Source organism: Musa acuminata, chromosome BXJ3-9 (assembly GCF_036884655.1).
Source record: "Musa acuminata AAA Group cultivar baxijiao chromosome BXJ3-9, Cavendish_Baxijiao_AAA, whole genome shotgun sequence".
NCBI classification, from domain to species: domain Eukaryota; kingdom Viridiplantae; phylum Streptophyta; class Magnoliopsida; order Zingiberales; family Musaceae; genus Musa; species Musa acuminata.
The window spans coordinates 727,373-747,381 of NC_088357.1; the positions used below are offsets into that span (position 1 = coordinate 727,373).

The following is a 20,009-nucleotide window of genomic DNA, read 5'->3' on the forward strand; positions in this document are numbered from 1 at the left end:
AACGGATCTGATCCGTCCGACTGATGATTACAAGCATCATCTTAGATCTAACGGTGGACTTCGGTGGACAGCGTGTATTCTCGTGTAAAGAAAGGGTGCGGTCACACTTTAATTGCACCTTCCTTAAGACTACCCACCGGAAAGGAAAGGCGTAACGAGTATGCGTAGCGATACGCACTGTCAGTCCGATTTATCATAATTCATTATTTTTTTTAATATCACAAATGAAGTTATTGTGTTATATAAATTAAATCAAATGATTTTATGATTCTATCCAAAACCTAACACGGTTTTAATTCTTAAATAAACATAACTACAGTTAATTATTCGAACTAACTATTATCATTATAGTATTTAAAACGTATAATATTGTTAAAGTAATGAAACAAATAGAGTATCGCACCTTTCAGAAATAAATAAATAAATAAATAAAAGCTTAACCCTCAGAAAGAAAGAAGGTTCGTACATCAGATAAACGAAACCAAGTTAAAGTTCAATTATAATTCCTACCATAGAGATAGATGTGCATCGAACCATGAGATTATCTTCATGTAGTTCTCTTTCATTTAGCAACCATTCCAATCTATATAAATTTAATGTCTGAGAAATGAGTCAGTTAATCACAGCCCAAAAGATTTCAAACATTTCCGTTTGAATCAACAGCAATAATTATTGTGCCAATCAAATGATAACTGCATCAAAAAGAGATCCCAAGTTTCAGCCATCTCAAGAAGAGTCGATTCTGTGGAACATGGTTGTGGCATAGCACGCCTTCAAAGCTTCTTTCAGAGGCCATCGATCGTCGTCAAATAGTGTTCGGCATAGGCTTCTGCAAGCATGTTGCCTAGCAGGACTTGAGCTTCAGTAGTGAGATGCAAGTTGTCTTCATTTAGTGGCAAACCCATAGCATCTACATTGACAACATCGGGCATACTAATTCCCAGTTGAGCCTCTCTTATCTTCTCTATGTAATGCTCGTCACCCGATGCGATAGCGACCTGGGGATGCAAAAGGAAACCTTTTAGATAAAAGCCACAACCAGAACTAAATACCGTTTCTACCATAAATCATTAATTTGACAACACCCAGATACAAGGTTAGAATTCTAGCTCAGCTCTTCTGGAGTAGTCCGTCACTGATGGCTAGGGCTCCCCCTTTTCGCACTTTCCACCTAGGCTGCACAAGAAAAGCCCAAAGCCAATACCAGGAAACAGCAAGGCATTGTTTTGTCTAGGCCAGATATTCTTTACTTACAGATAGAGAGTTTGGAGCAACCAAATCATGTCCAATTATGATACAAGGTCCAAACCACTGAGAGACACTTAAAACAGCTGACGTAAACCCTTGTATTAATCAAGTATTATGACAAACTAATTTCAAAACCACACATCTTGTAAATAATGCAACAAAGAATTGATCCCACAAGGTGAGTGACAAACATGCTGATGCGCAAAATCAAATTATCGTATCTAAATCAGCAAGCATGGAACACACTGCTGTCAAAAGGTCTAGAATTTAAGGTGTCACACTTAATGATGATCCAATGGTGGGATAAGGGGTTCCACAGTCGATCTTATATTTACAAAAGAAAATTCATCATTGTACTGATTCTTGTTATCCAACTTGGCATGCTGAATTCACATCATCAAGTTAGAGTTCCAATTCTATTTTGCTTCAGATTCATGTTAAATGACAAGTTTCATTCAACTCATCCTCACTAATTCCATGTTAATTGTAGGATTTTTTTTTTCAAAATTAAAAATTTCCAGAAGTTATTTACTTGTAAATCTTACAAAAAGTGGCAGAATATTCAGAACATTCAGATGCAATTACGATGACAGATGTTCCATTCTGGTGGATTGCACAATTCTCCTCACTAAATCCTCTCATCGATCTTATACTCTTCTAACTTTGTGTATCCTTAGCCTTTTAGTCTCAAGCAAGACCAGCCACATTCCTCTCCATATGCACCTAGATCAATCACTTATTCTAGATCAATAACATAACCTAGGCCCATTATCTTAGGCCAACTAAATTCAATACCTACCACTCTTATTTTATCATGGATAAACCGAGGTTTTCAGAATCAACTGCATTAACATGCAAATTCCAAAGGCGTAGTTACCCCTTTATCAGCCTAGAAGACTCCACGATATAAAAGAGAGGAAGTCTCACATAAAAGCAGCATTTTGGTCCCACATTAGTGACATAAAAGGCTTTGGTTGTTACATGTCCCCTCACCCAACCTTTATGCTAGAATGACAACCAACCCGAAGGAGGAGAAAAGAAAATATCAGCTTTCAGACTCTCTGAGAGCAAGTAAATCTTATCCTTCATATATTGTGTATTTCATCCAACTTCTAACTCATGTCTTCCTTGACAAGTTCCCCTGCCCTTCACTCTCTTTATGGCTAAGATAGCGATATGTGAATTCTTCGTCTTATTAAGAGGATCATCCTCCTTTTGCCCAATTTTCTTATCAGAGAAAAGTTTTTCTCGTCCCTTCACGCCCTCCACAATATTTGTTCTGCCAGTGCTTACATTAGTGTGAGCAATAACTAGAGCACAACCTAGGACTAACAAATAGGTTCATATTTCAAAGATACTGCTTGATCCCTTCAGTATATATGCCAGGAAGAAATGGTTATTGTCTCAGTCATGTTTCCACCACATTCTCACATAGAAGAGAATATTAAAAGGTAGAGTAAAGGAATATCATGTTTATGTTCAGTAGAACCCAAACACGAGGCATTTCTGCAGAGTTGCCCTTTAAATGGTGGTCTGTTTGGCTAATTGGATATGAATAATGAAAAGTGGTGGATTCGACCATGGATCTCGCTATCGATCGTCAAAATCCTTACCAATTAGGTTAATTAACATGCTGTCTATCTAGAGGATCAGTGGTTCCGTGGATCAGATTCCTATCTGCTGGTTGCTCTACGCTCATATTCACACCACCTACGGAACGAAAAATAAGCCAATGCCAAGGCAGGGTCTTGCAGCATGGAAACAGAAGACAAGCATAGCAGAAAGGAAAAGAAAAGAAGTTATAATTGGAAGCAGACTTGCCTGGATGAACGGCAGAGAAGGCAGAGAGAGATCCAATCGGACATCCCGGATAAGCTTCTCTATGTTGGCCGCGTACGCTTCCGCAGCACCATGCGACGTCGTGTCGCTCTCCCCCTGGTACCAAAGCACCGCCTTGATCTCCCCGCCACCGCCGAGCTCGGCCGCCTTCCTAGCCCTTCGCACCATCTCCTCGTAGAGCCGCGATCCCCGCTCCCACTCTTTTATGGCGGTGCCGCCGATGGCGCACGGTACCAGCCCCAGGACGGCCCCGTCCGAGAGGCGGGGGAGGAGGGCGTTGGCAAAGGCCATGCCCGGGCCGACGCCGCAGATCTTGCCGGTGTCGATGTCGCAGTGGAGAGGATCGTGGGCTTCCTCCCAGTGGCATCGGGCTGAGAAGCGAAGAATGGAAGGGTTGGGACGACACTCCGGAGGGACGACTCCGTCCCACCGGTGGTGTCTGACGCCGCCTCTGCCGGCCATGTTGCTCTGTCCCGACAGAACAAAGATCTGTTTCTGCTCACTCATTTCCACCCACCGAGCTGACTCCAACCACCGTACGACTTTATGTTTGTGTGAAGGTGCAACACTTTTTCCCTCACTCTCACCTCAAAATGCCATCGATATTTAAAGGGGCATAATAACCTACTAATGGAAATAATATATCGATTGGTATTATAATTCAAACTATGGATGTAAAATGCAATCAATTTTTTAACTTACCATGCGATGATCTCGAGACATCTGATAGTTCTATGGAGATATGATGGGATTTGTCAATGTCATGGCGTCCCTTCCGCATCTCCTCCACTGTGATGCGCAGCATGTCATCTGCAACCTTTTCTTCATATTCCTATAATACTTTTGGCAATTGCATCCTATAATTTAGATGATAGAATGTGCTTCGCCATAAACTTCTCGAGGAGCTAACATAAGAGAGTCAACCTCATCAATTGAAGTTAACATCACTTCTGGTCCAATCCTTTCCTCCTGGATGGTCTTCTCAAGACGATAAACCGGCAATCGGAAGAAAAAGCTCATTAGTAAACAACAAAATCAATCAAATTACAGAAATTATATACAGAAATATTACCATGAAAAGTACAACCCCATATTTTATCTTCAGAAACTCAAAACACAGTTACAATCCCGATCGAACAAATTACTTTCGACTAGAAAAGTGCTAGAACATATATGGGACAGGACGAACCCAGAGCATGTTACATTTGGTGAAAAGCTAGTGAAATAAGATTATGCTCTCAGGCTCGGCATTATTAGCAACATGGGTCTACATTAAAGTCGATGATGGTTTGAGTTACACATTTCAACTATCACCAATTTTGGCAAAGGAAATATAATCGAATTTTATCAAGAATGTGCGGACTTCCATTGGTGCAAGCTCCACAACCAGCTTGGAAGGGTCGACAGGCGCTCCTCTCGCAATGGTTTCAACACCAGAAGAACCCTCTGTCTTCCATTTCAGTCTCTTTTTCTCCATTGCAGTCTTCTCTTGATTAGCAGACAAGTTCATTTCTATTATGTTGCCAATCTGGAATAGCAGAATCACAGAAATGATGTTATAATTGCTCTTTAGAAAATCAGTTTAGTTGAATTCCTTTACCTTTCTCACTGGGAACATCTTCTTAAGCTCCACATAGGCCATTGCAGAGAGGTCTTTATGCTCTCCCACCTTTACATTGTCAAATGAACAAAACAAATTAGGAATAGACTTGACTTGGAAGTCCTACTAAATTCCATGCACAGGTAGAAAGAATCCACTACTTGAATGACATATTGTAATGGGAAATAAGAGAAATAATACCTCATAAAGGTGTGCCAACCGAAGGAGAACATTTCCATCTTCAAGTTCCTGACAGCATATTAAATTTTCGAAAAATAAGATATTAAAGAGAAGAACAAAAAAAACATGGAGATCACTTGCCTATCAGTCTGAACATGTTAAAACTACCAGTAACCACAACTTAAACCACAATGATCTAGTCCTGTTAAGTAATTAGCCTCTTCATTTCAGCTTCTGGACTTGGCTTTCGGAGATTTCCAATGATCACAGACCACCGATGATACCATGTTGATCTAAATCTCAAATGTAACAAGGACGCTACTATTTCGGTTACACAATGTGCATTTGCATGTGGGTATTCATAACAGTTATGTTATGGATAACCGAAAGAGATTGGAAGAAAATTGTCGAATCATTAATTTGTTAGAGCAAATCTCACATGTACAATTACAATAGGCAGAGTCTAATGTGTACTACGTAAGATAACGTCAACAATGTGCATATCTGACAAAATCCCCAACATGGTTGCAAGGTACTTTATTTTGTGCCAGAAAATGACAAGCACCAAACACTAAACACTAGTAATTTGCCCCAATTTAGAGATTGAGATCCCAGTAACATTGGTAAATTGCAATCATTTAGAATTTTCAGACTAGTTTAGAAATATTCTTCAAGTTGGCTTAGTAATATATTAACAACAAGAAAGTAAAATGTAACAAAAAAGCATGCAGATACAGAACTCAATAAGCATCTTTGCTTCAATTTTATCAGAATTAAATGTTTGCTGTGGTCGCCTCTGGAAGGATCTTTTGGAGAAAAGTCACATACCTGAAGAGTGATCAGTGCAACATTATCTGGCAAGATGTAGGAGGGATCCATTGCTGAGAAATTTGCAGTATGGGATCCTGTCCAATTACCACCATCCTGGAGAAAACAAAAATGGTGAACCTGCATCAAACTTATAAGCCGAGGTACTAGACGCTGTATTACCTCTATCGAGAATGCTACAAGGAGAGGAGAATATATCTCCTGGCCAAACGTCCGACGCCACCTAGATCCCTCTCCAAGCGGATCAATTTTAACATAAAATTTACCTTGAACCTGTCAAAATTGATAACCCATTAAGCTTCCATGTAAATTACCTGCAAAGCTTTTCACTTGGCATAAGTACCTTGATTTAGATGGTATGTGCAGATACGAAAAGTTTGTTTCTGACGCTGAACAAGTAATAGAAACTAGATATTCTATGAAAATATCCACTAGTAAGAAATTCAACCAAAACGACAGAGTATTTTCCTCCTAGACAAATCAAATTCAAGCAAATTTACTACAATCTCATAGTATTCCACCATGTCATTCAATCAAGATTTCTCTCTTCGAAGAGCCATCAATAAGTTCAAAAGGTTGATTAAAAAATGATAAGCATGCACAAATAACAACCAATATATACATACTGTTAGTCCTGCACATTCACCATTGACACAAACTGTTTCATTTAGTGCCTCCCCAACACCTCGACCATCATCATAGAGCAATCTCCTGTACAATATACAATAATAAATAAAACATAAAATCAGTCTAGTTATATAAATTGAATGTCACATAAAAAAACACGTCTGATTTCAACTGAAGTACTTTGTTCATCTTATGTTAACTTACCTATGAAGCATAAGCTCAATTTGCCCATCCAGTATGCTAGAACCACCAACCGAACGATCTACCAGTACTGAGAATTCTGTGCTATCATCTTGCATGTAAATTCCAAGATTGATCTGAAATAGCACAATACGAATATAAAGCCTGTCCATTTAAAGATAATAATATATAATATGCTACCCAGTTTCCACTCATCTTTTTTTACTTTTATCCTCATAGAATAACTCTATTTACATGAAAAGAACATCTATTAGACACCTCATTTAAGTTTCAGAAGAAAAATAAAAAGGACAGGAGTGTTCATCTGAACCATAAACCTACAGGGTAATAGTTTCCGGCAACAGGTTGGTTAACTTGTAACTCCAGATCTGATCTGTAATCTCGGACCTGCAGATGATGTAAGATTCTAATACAGTGAGAAAGCCTCTTCTCATGAATGCTGCTATCATAAATTCTACTATGGAGGTTATAAACAACGCACCGGAACAAGAACTGGAAAAGCCATGAAAGCAGTGAATAAACACTTTAAAAAAGCATTGATAATGACCAAGGTAAGGTTGTCGTTCTGTGACCTGGATTACTAAGGCTCAAGTCACGAAAATATCCTCTTACAGCTTAAGATCATCGATTGCAAAACCAACCAGTTTGGTATGATTCATCCAGTATCTATCAGTCTGACCATCAACCAGCAACAGGTGTGTGTGTGTGTGTATATATATATATAATTTTTCTTACAACCTTAACCAGGGTTTGCAATGCGACTCCTTGCAAGGAATTTTGTGTCTGCTCTCCACCCATCGTCGCCTGCATGCTGCTGACTGTATGCTCCTCGCTCCAATACATCACTTCCTCTTCCTTCTTCCTCCCAACTTTTCCCTTCCCAACAATATTGTGGTATGCTGAACACATGGTACACGAGGCAGACCAAACCCATACCAGTCCGATCATGGACCGGCATGGAACCGGTGACCAATACTGAACACAGATTCACCCTTCCTAGCCCATGCCTTGGTGAGAGTGTCAAGTCCTTGATACATTTGTTTTGGAGACCGTTCTTCTTTTTAATGATAGATTTAGTTTGTAGATTTTTATCTACAAAGGATGATGGAAACATCTTGTACAAGTGAAATCTTTAATCAAGATTTGTAATTTTCAATCAAACCAAGTTTTGATTTCTTACATGTTTTTCCTCGTTGACATCCTTTTTCGTTTCCTTAAGCAACCAAAGGATCAAGGAACTAAAGTAGAAACATTGGAGATATTGCCATGTGGCATCTTACAACATATTCAAAATACCCCTAAACTAATGAAATTTATTCAAATTAGAAATAATAGTCCTGCAGCAACCCTCACCTCTTCTCTCCCTCTTTCTCTCTAGTTCAAACTTATACGTGTATTAGTACAACATTGATCCATAGTTTAAAACCTTGATCTGTCTGATCATTGGTTCACAGAGCAACACTGACACAAGAAATTTATGATCTATAATTCTATGAACCTGGGAATAACAATAAACTTTTGGCAATCGAATCCATAGTTTCCACCACACCAAAAAAGATGAAAAGTAGTGGCAGTTTACAGGGCATATGAAGCATGAATAACATAAAACAATTTTTTGTATAAGCTGCTCCATTAAACCTGCAACAACTATTTCAGATAAATAAAATTAAAAGAGTCTGAATGGTTATCAAAAAAGACCTCTACATATGCTCGTATATTTAATTGCATCTGGCAATGACCAGCTAGTCCGAGATGTGCTTCTATTTCTTCCAGTTGAGAAAAATCAAATCAAATAGAAAGTGATAAATTATAAGAACATACAATTGCATATTTTCAAGGCATCCCAAGACTTCTCATGTGCCGTCAATATATGAAAGTAACTTTTATTGGTTGTTTCTCATTTACTCTGAATGAATCATATACACATTTCACTGGAAGTGCAAATATGAAGAAATAGACATATTAAACATCGGTCAACTTCAAGCCAAAGTTTAACATGCCAATATAATGTAATTCTTTGGTAACACTTGAAAAATATAGTAAATTATGTAGCACAAATACCCTTTTAATAAAATCGCGTCCATTGGAATCTGTGTAGAATGTTTTATTCGTCGCCATGCCTGTTGTAATTTTAGTCACTATTTCCTTCCCAATTTCATCATCAACTGGTATTGGCCCGACCTAACATGACCATATATCAGTGTAAGATCTTCATTAGTAACAACCAGCATGAGCACTAGGTAAGGTATTAATTGTGAAAAACATAGGAACCCTAAAAGCTCTAATAAAAAATTCTTTACTGTAAATTCCACTTCTGCATGCTCCTTGTCCTTGTAAACCCTGGAAACCTGCACATAGAGATACCATATTTACTAGTTGAGTAGTGAAATTTGTGTTGGTCAGCATACCTAAACTGTTTAGCCTTTCCTGAAACTCTTGTTAATTCCATTCGTGTACAGAAAATATACAAAAATTTCTGTGGAAACATGATAACTATGTCTTCTTCACGGAACCATAGAACTTTAAGATTCTTATTTAATTCCAATACATATAGGGTGCATAGAAAGACTTGTGTGGAAACATGATAAGCATGCCATTCAAGCATAATGAGTCTTAATTTTGTTATTGCCAATCTTATGTTCCCATGTTATCTCTAATTCAGTTTTGACTATGTAGTTTGAAAAACTGAACTACTCTAAATTCACATGATTCTCAATTATCTGATATGGGAAACAAAAATGCAGAACAGATGATATTTGAGTCCAGAGGAGTGCAAATTGGAGAGAATTCGGTCAGATACATGACTACAGGATGTTGCATTCATTATATGGTTCATCTAAGTCCACTAAAAGTGCACAGATTACAATTGTTTCAGAGAGGACTTATGCCAGTGTCTTGTTTTTTATTTTTATGAAATCTTGATCAGTGCATATATGTAATGTTAAGGTTAGCTGTCATGATAATAGGAGAACTGGGATTTTTGGACAGAAAGATAAAAGGATCCCTGGTACAGAAAAAGCAAAAAAATAAAATAGAGACAGGAATTCAGTTTTCTTTACCCAAAAGAGAATATAATTAATTTAAAAGCCCATTACAAAAGGCGACTCCAAATAGTCGAAAGTTGTAATGGATATGAGTCCTTCAGATACAATTCATCATTTGGTTCCTTCCGAGATTAGCAAGCCGGCAGTTTAATTGACCTCTTTATAGATGTCTACACAATTCAAATTTTGAAAATATCCAAATCAACTTCAAGAACATTCGGTATGATTTCAAGGTGCCTATCCACTCCAAAGAATTTAAATTCCATTAGGTAGAGTCAGCAAGTTAGCACACCATCCAAATGCCGCAAGTGAATTTTTATTATTTATCAAGTATTTTATTTTTTATACCAAGCTGCTACATAAAAAGCAAAAAAAATACATACATATGTGTGTGTGTGTGTGTTTGTTAAAAATGGTTTGGCTGATAAGGCTTTCTATGACCCACAAGTATAGAAGTTTCAATAAACAGTAGAGATGCAGGTATGTATAGATACACCCAGCATAGATATCTAATGTAGTTCTTGTACTAATTATTACAATAGGATTCACCAAAATTTTAAAACTTGTTACCTGATATATCCATGGATTGATCTGCTGATGCACTTCATCTAGTATAGATCCTCGAACAATTGTGGTTGGTGTCTTGAGAAATAAGATAATATATGAATATTTAGGAGACATTTACTACATTGACAAACTCTTGATACATGGGATAATTCAAATTATCTAAAAAGAAATAAGTACCTTCTTCTCAGGCTTTATGGGAAATGTACCATTTGGGCGAAATATGTATGCTCCAGAAGCCTTCAACAATTAAAACAAGTTTCTTGAGAAATTATCCATAATGTTAGCCATGGTTATAAATTAAGTTATTAAACATCACAAATTTATATGAGAAAGAACTTATAACTTGAAGCAAGGATTTGTACCTGAGGATCATTACCGCTTCCACTGTCACCAGAGTAGTAACTGTATGTCTGTTCCATACTTGCTTTTACCTTGAAAACAGACCACCAATTAGGGACATGGAAAGCTTTACAGAGAAATAAAAATCAAATGCTACTGAATATTCACAACACAACCATAAGCTTGGAAAGCTACAAGAACGGTATCATGATTTTCCGTGTCAAATTTCAAATATCAGATCTAAAAGCGAACTTGTACTGCAATATGACAGTTAGTAGAACCTCAAAAACTAAGAGAGAAAATAAATAACCATAAAAAGATCGATAAAACACCCATCTTCTACCATCAAACATACCAAGCTTCTGCTATTCAAGTAATGAGTGAGTGTTCCATCTTTCACATTATACAGAAGCTTTAATTTTCCTTTTCCAACTTCGATGTTGCTGCTCTTACTTTCTTCTGATGAGTAAAAGGTTGATACTGAAGCAACTGAACCTGCAACTTTTTCAGCAGATAGTTCAGATACATTTCATGTCTCTAAAATGTGTATAAATCATGGTTTGCAATACCGTATTGTACCGCTCGGTACAGCTCGGTACAGGTGATATGTGCCGGTCCAATAGAGGACCGGTACGGGAGTTACGTCGGTACACCTTAGTGTACCATGTGTCAATATACTCGGTACAACTCGGTATACCTCAGTATGTATCATACCGACAGTTGATCAGTACAATGATACGGTACAGTATTCTATAAACATAAAAATAACTTCGCAAATAGATAGCTTTACCTTTTCCTTTTGTACTTGAAACAAAGTATGTATTAAAACCAAGAGGCGGTACTGATACTGCAAAAATAAGCCAAAATTTGGGTGTGATACTCGGAGAAATGCCTAAGTATGCCTTGACATGGTGACTTCGTAAGTTGATTGTAGCATCTGCTAAAGGCAAAAGCTGAGACTCAATCTCGTTTCCGTCAGAATCATGAACAATAGATTCGCTAATCACCTGCAACAAGTACAATTACGTATAAGTTTCTTAAAATTCAAGAGATGTTGCAATACCTTCCTTGCAATTTCCTAGGACAGAATCCATTTAGTCCCAGTTCTTACATGGTGTTTTGAAGAAAAGGAACAAAGTAGATCATCTGCACCCAGTATGACATTGTCTTTTGTTGTTATGAGAAATCGATATATTGGTAAAATCGATATATGGTGATGTATGGGTCAACAATTTCCTTACAGGCAAAAGTGATAAATAGTACAAGGAACATATATAATCAAAACTGATGTAGGCAAGGTTGCACTGGCATGCTAATGTATGAACTAAGAAATTCAATCCAAATCTGAAGCTTCATCTCTCTAAAAGATTCTAGTAGACTTGGAAATGACTAGAAAAATAAAGAAATACATCAGTTAAGGATGAGTAATAGGGAAGAATATTTACTTACAGGTATACGAATAATGTCATTCCGCTTCCATCCAAGAGAATTGTAGACAAGAACAATCTAAAAATAATAGATTTATGGATTACACGTGAACCCCAAAAAAAAAGATTTTTCCATAAGACATAACCAGAAGAAATATCATAGAAAAATATTTGATATTAGAACTTACCATTTTTTTTCCAAGAGACAAATCTACTTCAGATGGTGGGCAATAACTTATATTCAGAAGAGGACACTGAAAAGAAGAGAAAAAGAATATCCCTTGAATATTTTCTTAAACAAATTGTGAAAATGACCCTACAATTTATTTTTGTACTGTTTCATGGTGGAGGGACATGTAAAAAAATGCTTTTCTTAAGCATATACTAAATAAGCGCATCAATTCTGCTGATTTAGTGAAATAAACTACATAGTTACTGAAAAACATAGCACTGGAACAATAAACTATATAGGTAGTGAAACAGCCACAGGATTTACAGTAATTCATGTGCTTTGTTATTCTCTTATTCAGAACCAACATCATAGTATGTCTACCGTAGATGAAAAATCACAATAGCAGGCTAATTGTGTGATTACTAACGTAAATACTCTTAATGTAGTAGTGAACATAGCTTGCATGCCGATATTTAGAACTTCGATGAACAAATTCGAGAATTATGTATTTAGTCCACTATAACTATCTAGAGCTAAAATTTTGAAGGAAAATAATGTTCATTTGCCATATCTGACATTGTTTTATAGTCAACAGCCCGAGCATTCTAATAAAATCTAAATGAGATGCACATATGCAGAAAGATAAGACTTAAGAGGATTAGTAGCATGAACAATTGGAATCACCTAGCAAGAATAAAAGAAGTTTACCTGTTCAAACTTTGTTGTCGTGTTGTAACAACCAGGACTTGATATTGCCTCAGTTAAGCAAGCGAGAGAAGCACCAACTAGCTTTTCAGCCTGTAAGTACCATTTAATATCAAAAAATTTCCCATCTTATAATTACTAACAGACTGCATTAACATGAGTTGATGTTGTAACCTCTGAATAGCCTATAGAGAGTCGCTTTGCATAATCATTTGCTACATGCTGCTTCTCTGTTCCAGTGACTGCATCATGATGTTGAGCAATAGCTAGAGCATCAGCTAGACTGTCAGTAGTGTAGCCTGAACTATTTCTTTCTGTGAAAAATTCTAATTGCCTAGCAGCCTGATTATATTACCACAAAGTTAGGCATGTTCTCATCAGCAGAGCAAAAATTTGAAATGGCTACATGTAGAATACAAAACGAAACTTAAGGTGTTCTACATACCAGATAATAAGCACTCATCATTCTCACATAACCTTTTATGGCTGGCCTACTGGTGAAGTATCCAGTCCAGTATGCGTTTGGATTATCTGCATAACTGAATGGATAGGAATGAATTTGTCACATAAAAGAAAAACTATATGAGACAATTGATAACATTTCCACGATTTTCAAGCATTTCACTCACGGAAAGAAGTCACCAGTCTTCAGAGGCCAAGACTCCTCCAACGCATATTTTGCATCAGTATAGATGGAAGGTGTAGAATACAAGGCATTAACCCGCCCATCCTAAAACATGGAGAAAAAAAGCTCAACTAATGTGTCTCACATTTTTTAAAGAGAGAGAGAAGGATATAAAAAGATGTCTGATGAATGGAGAAAGAGTTTTTTAGTATCAATTTACAAGAACAAGAATGACATATAAAATTATTCAAATTATTGAGGAATTAAAATCATGAGCCATATGATGAAACTTTAGGAAAGAGTTATTGAAAGTAGGATAAGACTTGAAACAAATATCTTTGAAAATATAATTGGGTTTATGCCTGGAAGATCAACCATAAAAGATATTTATTTATTAAAGTTATTAATAAAAAAGTATTGGGAGAAAAAGATAGATTTGTATATGATTTTTATTGACTTAGAGAAAGCCTATGATAAGATTTCTAGAGATTTATTATGTTGGGTTTTAGAAAACAAAGGTATATCTATTAATTATATTAATGTTATTAAAGAGATGTATGACAATGTAGCTACTCGTGTTAGAACTATAGGGACTGTGTATAGTTAGTTTCCTATTAGTATAGGATTACGATAAGGATCTGCATTAAGTCCTTACTTTTTCATATTGATAATGGATGAACTTAGTAATCACTAACATAATAGACCTCTCTGATGCATTTTATTTAGTGATTATATTATCTTAGTTTATGAGAGCCTTAGTGAAATTAATTATAAACTTGAGCTATGGAGGTAATCCTCAGAAACTAAAGGTTTTTAATTAAATATGTGAATATATGAGATGCAATTTTAGTAATTCTAAGAATAAACAAGAGAACATAGTTACGTTGAATGGACAAAATAATAAACAGTATATGACAAATAATATTTGACTTTTTTTGCATATCAGTTTCATAAATGAGTGGGTCTAGGATTTTAAACATAAAATATGAAAATAGGGCAAAATTAAGCCCTTAAAGGGTATATTGGTGATTAAAATATGATATAGAAATAAACATAGATGATACACACTAGTTGATACAATTATAAAAATAATTGTACATTTCATGGCTATGGTCAAGAATAAACATAGGCAACCAAGGTCTAATCAAGGTTCGCAATACTGTACCGTACCGGTATTTCGACTTGGGCTCGATACCGGTACGGTACGGTGTACCGAGCACTGTAGCATTGCTACAGTGCGGACCGGTACCGGGCGATCCGCGTACCGCTGTCCTGTCGGACCGGTACGTACCGCCCATACCGGGCGGTACGATTCGGTATGGCAGACACTGGGTCTAATAACTCTTTCGTTACACACTAGTGAATAGAAACATTAGATCATGACATCTCATAATATATAAAAAGGAATAATCACAAAAGGAAAGAATGTAAGAAATGAATTTTTTTTCTAAATAGCAATATCTAAAGAAATTACAACTCAACAAGCCATTTTCTTTATAATATCAGAAAAAAAATACCTTGTTGACATAATGAATGAATTTATCCAACTGCCTAAACCATGAGTTTGCATATTGGTACTTGAAATCTGTCCCCATGGTAAACATTATATGATTTGCTCTGGTAATGTTTGCCTGAAAATATAAAACAAACCTTTTAATAGCTTGCTTCCTGAGACAAGTTAAATTGTACATGATACTACCTACAATATCTCATGCAAGTATAGGTAACACATATAAGTTGGTGTGTAAAATACCTACACGTGCATAATGTACTATGGTGGAACGTACTAATCAGAGCATGACATGGCACAGAAAAATACTGTATCACAACAATCATTGGACAAGAAAATGCAGAGCATACAATATCTGAATATTGCTACCTAGCTAAGAAAAAGAAGTGGTTGAAAAATGCAACATTCCTTAGCCTATAGCATAAGTTTCATATATCTGAGGGGTCTAGACGAACCATCAATTTAACAATGAATTTTGAACAAAGACACTCTTGTTTACACATTCAGACGTGCATGTAAACCTGAAAATACACGTTATTAGTTGTCATTTAACTGATAATTTCCTGCAACTATATATTGCTAGCATGTAAAATTTGATAGGCCATAGAAATTGTTTACTACATTGTTAGTGAAGATTACAATAAATCTTGATAACGAACACAACGTAAACTTTATAGCAAAAAATCTAAATTAAGCTCCTTGACTTGTGCATCTGATGGAAGTATTGTAGATTGTTTGAAAAAAGAGATGGAATTTACCACGAGTTGTAAGTAATGAAAACTGATAAAATATGATTTGTATTCACAACCAGAAAATAACAAACTATTTTAAACTACATGACATGGCTTCTATGTCAAAGTTTCATATAAATAAAATGGGATGGCATATTAATATGTCAATTATACAAAGGACATGGGAACTAAAATTTAGCACACATCATAAAATGATAGTATAGGCATTCAAGATTTTGTGGATATAGTCAACAATTAATTTGACAGATTATATCATTTAAAAAAAAAGCTCATGAAAATGTTGTGTTATATCTTCTTTATGACAGATGTGTAAATACAGATATGATACAAAGTGCATTAACGTGTTTAAAGAGTATCTTGAACTGTCCTGAAATATCAAAATATCCAGGTGATCAAATATGACAGAAAACCAAAAATTTGGAGTTTGAGGTTCTGCAATGGCAGACAAATCTTAGTACCTCAATTTTGAATTTTCAATTAGCAAACCTGTTTCACATAACAAATAGACACATAATCATAACTGGACTAGCCATGAATTGGTGTCTGCATATAGTTATGTACTTCAAATAGTGCAGCAAATTAAGTTCTGGTTATCCTAAGGAACTTCAAAAAAAAGGTTAGAGAAGAAATAAAGAAAGTATGGAACCACCAAGCTGATAACACTACCTGTGATAGAGCTGCAGCAACAAAATCATCAACACGCTCTTGAACATTGTAATCAAACAAAAGAGGGTCATCCTTCATTAGAAAGAAATACAATAATCAGATACTCTAAAAACACCGAGACACTTAAATACCATTCAAACAAATTACCTGAATTACAGGAGAATCATCGTTTACTTCAAAGTAAAAGCCACCTGGGGGAGGTTCATAGTTCTTTGGGAATATACCAGTGAAAATCTAAAGAAAGAAACATAATAAGGCACGAAGGAGAAACAGAATAATGAAATAATCAGGTGCAAGAATAAAATAGACTCACATCCACAGACAAGCCACGGGACTTAGAAGCCCGCCATATAACCTCAAGACTCTTCAGGTCTTTTCGCTTTGCCAGATCTTGGTAATCAATCCGAAAAAAATAAAGAGCATCAAATCCAACCTGCAATTTATTAAAGCCTCTTCAAAGAAAAATATCATGCAAGGGTCTGAAATGAAAAAAGACTATAGCTTTTATTTTATATATAATAACATATCATTTAGATAGGATAGCACGACTTTAAATTGATAGACATATCAACATTCTTGATTCTTCATATAAAGAAATGATATAATGCTTGTCATATTTTAGATGATGACATTGAAGAATGCACTTACAAAAGAAGAGTTCATTATTAATTAGTGAGAATAGTAATAACAACCGATAATTGGTATTATTAATTGTTATTAACCAATAATGACAAATTCGTTGAGCACAAATCGGTTGTTATTAACTAATAATCAAGTAATTATTAATCATTGTCGACTCTGATGCCAATTATCAGATCCCATCAAGCAAGGGTCTAATAATTGGTATCAGAGTTTACCTAGTATCGAAGCATAGTGAGAAGCTCGAGTAGGAGTTATCATACTAGTTATTTAATCAATGTTCTTCCTTTTATCCAAAGAATCAGGAACGATATCTATCAGTATTATTTCTGTAATAAATCTTTTTAGTAACCATAGAAAAGCATCAAGCTTCTACCAATTTATAAACCATACAAACAGAAAAAATAGATATCACTTTGAATTTCACATGCTCTGCATCAAAATCTTGGCTATAGTTAATATTGGAAACAACTGTTATTCGAAGCTAGAAACAAATAGCATATATGCATCATAGCAATATATGAAGAACTTATAACAGATAAGTAATACTGGAAGAGAAGTTATCTTAGCTCGAGTTCATCAGTCACCACAAGGGTGAAAAAAACATTAACACGGATGGACCATATCCATGGAAGTAAAGCAGAAAGCTAGATATGGATGTCAATCACAAAATGTTACCTCTGCAGAAAGCAAGTAAGCTTGTACGGCAGAATGTCCAAAGGGATCAATCTGCCAACCAATCCTAGGTATTATACCAAATTCCTGCTTGATAAATCGGTGCCCAAGGGTTGTCTGATCAATCATATCAATGTAATGGACTGCAGCCTCATCATGCATGCACATCCCACCATTTCTTCAAAGAGAAAAGGTGAAATTTTAATTTGTAAAACTACTCACCATAATTTAGAAAAAGAGGAAATAGCAAAAACAAAAGAGACGCCTTGATGAATTCACGATAACAATGATCCACATCAAATTAACACTGCCAAAAGAAACAAAAAATAAGAAGTCTTTACATGAATTCTAACTGGCCGGAGCTAAGGAGTTCCTTCACCGTATTCTTAATCTCGTCGCTCTGCTGCCTCCACCATCGCTGGAAGAACGCCTGTATTCATTTCGAGCATAAGTCTTCCACGAACCCCAAAATCCCAAATCAAAACCGAACCAAGGCAATGAAATAGCGACCCACTTGTTCCACATAGATGAACCTGCGATTCTTATCCGCCAATAGCGCGGGAATGATCGAATCAAGAACGTTCTGGACGCATGCTCCCTACGGACCACACGGGGATAAAAAATTTCACGCCGGGATCATTCGGAAATCACTTAAATGTGCAAGAAATCAGGAGGAAGGGACCTGAATAGAGTTGTTGGAGCCGACGTAGTACTGATCAACGGTCTTGAGCCACCCGACGTCGTCGTGGGTGTGGGCTACGATGTGGACGTTGAGCTTGTCAGCGACGATCCGTTGCGTGGTGTTGTAGGCGATATACTTGGACTCCGCCAGTGACCACAGCGCGACTAAGAGTAAGGCGGAAAGCCGCGTACGGCGGTGAGGATGATCGATCGCCATGGACTTCGGCGGGGAGCAACAGAGAGCATTTACCTCAGAGAAGTGGCATATAGAGGGGAGTGGGGTAAAAGGGAAGAGGAACAGCGGTACGATGGAATCGAGGCAGAGGTTAACGTTGGTTTTCTGTTCCGTCCCAAGTTTGGGCACTGATGTTGCACAAATCTCAAAGGTGACGGGAATCCAATGGTTTATCGCCACGTAAGTGGTACTACAAGCTCGTCGTGTTCTCGAGGAGGTAACAGATGCTGTTTGGTGGGCTGGATAAGGCTTGGCCCGGAAATCAGTGATTGTGTGATCTACTGTTCTGAAGAGAACAGAAACAGGCTTCTGATTCGACAGAAGAGATTTCGTCGGCTATTAAAGGACGACGTGCTGAACTTTCATTAGATTCTTATATGTTTTCTGTCTTGTTATTAACGTATGATCCGACGTCTGGGTCATGAGACGCGGAGAAATTTTTGCCATCGTCCTGTTTGCCATAATCGTGCTTCGTAAACGAACAAAAAGTTATTTTCCCTCCGTCGACAGTTACTCGAAACATACCTGGCATTTTATTGGATACCGATCAGGTTCCTCCAATGGCAAGGCAGGTATGAAAACGAGCAGGCGGAAGGAGTAGAAATGTTTTAGTCCGCGATGAGAGGAGGAGAAGAACCAAAAGATGTGGAATCAGCCAAATACGCTTATTTAATAACAAAAAAGCAGCACATAAATGAAAAAGATGGACGAATCATCAAACTCGTAATGCAATGATGTTTGATTTCTGTTTCTTCAAATGGTCATTAAATTTCGGAAGTTTTTGAAGGAAAAAGATCATGTACTCTTACAAATTATGGAAATAATATTAAGTTCAATATGCGATTTTTATGATAGACGAGGAAAGAAAATATATGAGAGTGGATTCTTGTAAATAAATTGATATAATTTTGCAGTTTTTGTTTCCCAAGAAAAGTTCACATGACATGGCTATTAATCAGCAATGAGAGCGCCAAGATAAGAGCAAACTGTACTCACAGATAATAATGTTCTTCTAAACGAGAAGCGTTGATGGTTTGAGATGTGATTCAAGCCAGATTGTTTCGTGTCTGAGCCGCTCTCTGGTTTGGAATTGGGTTTTGGGTTTTGCATGTATCGATGGATCTCGAATTTAGTCGTCGAGCTGCATTCGTCTTCGACTTGAAGAATCTCCAATTGTTGCAATCTTCTAATGATCAAACATACATTCACCTAGTGTTGGAACCTCATGCTGTTGTCGATGCGTCAACACGACTTAGTTCGATTCCGAGTATGCATAGTCACCCATATGGATGCTTGAACAGAATGAGTCAAGTCGGGGTGGGTCGAGTCAAGTCAAAGCTTCGTCACCCCCCGAGTGTGATCTCTCCCTCAACTGGTTATTGCTTTTTTTTCACTGAATCTCTGCACAAAGGTTAGAGTCAGGAGAGGGGTTTTCTGACTCAACCCCTC

The 20,009-nt window shown here is 36.7% G+C and overlaps 2 protein-coding genes across 4 annotated transcripts; both read right to left on the bottom strand.

The window, feature by feature from the left end:
* Positions 1-545: 545 nt before the first annotated feature.
* LOC135648921 (probable carbohydrate esterase At4g34215) lies at positions 546-3,934 on the bottom strand. Of its 2 annotated transcripts, none has more exons than XM_065166942.1 (3): positions 3,790-3,934; positions 3,070-3,711; positions 546-998 (listed from the first exon to the last, which is right to left on the bottom strand). In XM_065166942.1, the coding sequence occupies exons 2-3, from the start codon at positions 3,592-3,594 to the stop codon at positions 786-788; spliced, it is 738 nt and encodes a 245-aa protein (XP_065023014.1). In that variant the 5' UTR covers positions 3,595-3,711; positions 3,790-3,934; the 3' UTR covers positions 546-785. The 2 variants fall into 2 exon arrangements, with proteins under 2 accessions (XP_065023014.1, XP_065023013.1); XM_065166941.1 differs by having other exon boundaries at positions 3,070-3,714.
* A 270-nt stretch (positions 3,935-4,204) lies between these two features.
* On the bottom strand, positions 4,205-18,590 carry LOC135648920 (probable alpha-mannosidase At5g13980). 2 transcript variants are annotated; one of them, XM_065166939.1, is made up of 29 exons: positions 18,327-18,590; positions 18,159-18,242; positions 17,986-18,074; positions 17,648-17,822; positions 16,644-16,763; positions 16,478-16,564; positions 16,331-16,402; positions 14,920-15,033; positions 13,407-13,507; positions 13,223-13,316; positions 12,952-13,119; positions 12,781-12,870; positions 12,089-12,154; positions 11,923-11,979; positions 11,264-11,480; positions 10,829-10,974; positions 10,497-10,565; positions 10,312-10,371; positions 10,138-10,209; positions 8,824-8,871; positions 8,585-8,704; positions 6,845-6,910; positions 6,527-6,639; positions 6,322-6,406; positions 5,858-5,968; positions 5,696-5,791; positions 4,889-4,936; positions 4,688-4,756; positions 4,205-4,615 (listed from the first exon to the last, which is right to left on the bottom strand). In XM_065166939.1, the coding sequence occupies exons 1-29, from the start codon at positions 18,540-18,542 to the stop codon at positions 4,391-4,393; spliced, it is 3,078 nt and encodes a 1,025-aa protein (XP_065023011.1). In that variant the 5' UTR covers positions 18,543-18,590; the 3' UTR covers positions 4,205-4,390. The 2 variants fall into 2 exon arrangements, with proteins under 2 accessions (XP_065023011.1, XP_065023012.1); XM_065166940.1 differs by having other exon boundaries at positions 10,829-10,968; positions 18,327-18,589.
* Positions 18,591-20,009: the final 1,419 nt, after the last annotated feature.

Coding starts and splice junctions, on each gene's coding strand:
- LOC135648921 (XM_065166942.1), bottom strand. CDS start 3,594: ATGAGTGAGCAGAAACAGATCTTTGTTCTGTCGGGACAGAGCAACATG. Junction 999..3,069: donor CTTCTCTGCCGTTCATCCAG/GCAAGTCTGCTT, acceptor TTGCATCCCCAG/GTCGCTATCGCATCGGGTGA.
- LOC135648920 (XM_065166939.1), bottom strand. CDS start 18,542: ATGGCGATCGATCATCCTCACCGCCGTACGCGGCTTTCCGCCTTACTC. Junction 6,911..8,584: donor GACGCGATTTTATTAAAAGG/GTATTTGTGCTA, acceptor CATCATCTGCAG/GTCCGAGATTACAGATCAGA. Junction 4,616..4,687: donor AGATGTTCCCAGTGAGAAAG/GTAAAGGAATTC, acceptor CTGCTATTCCAG/ATTGGCAACATAATAGAAAT.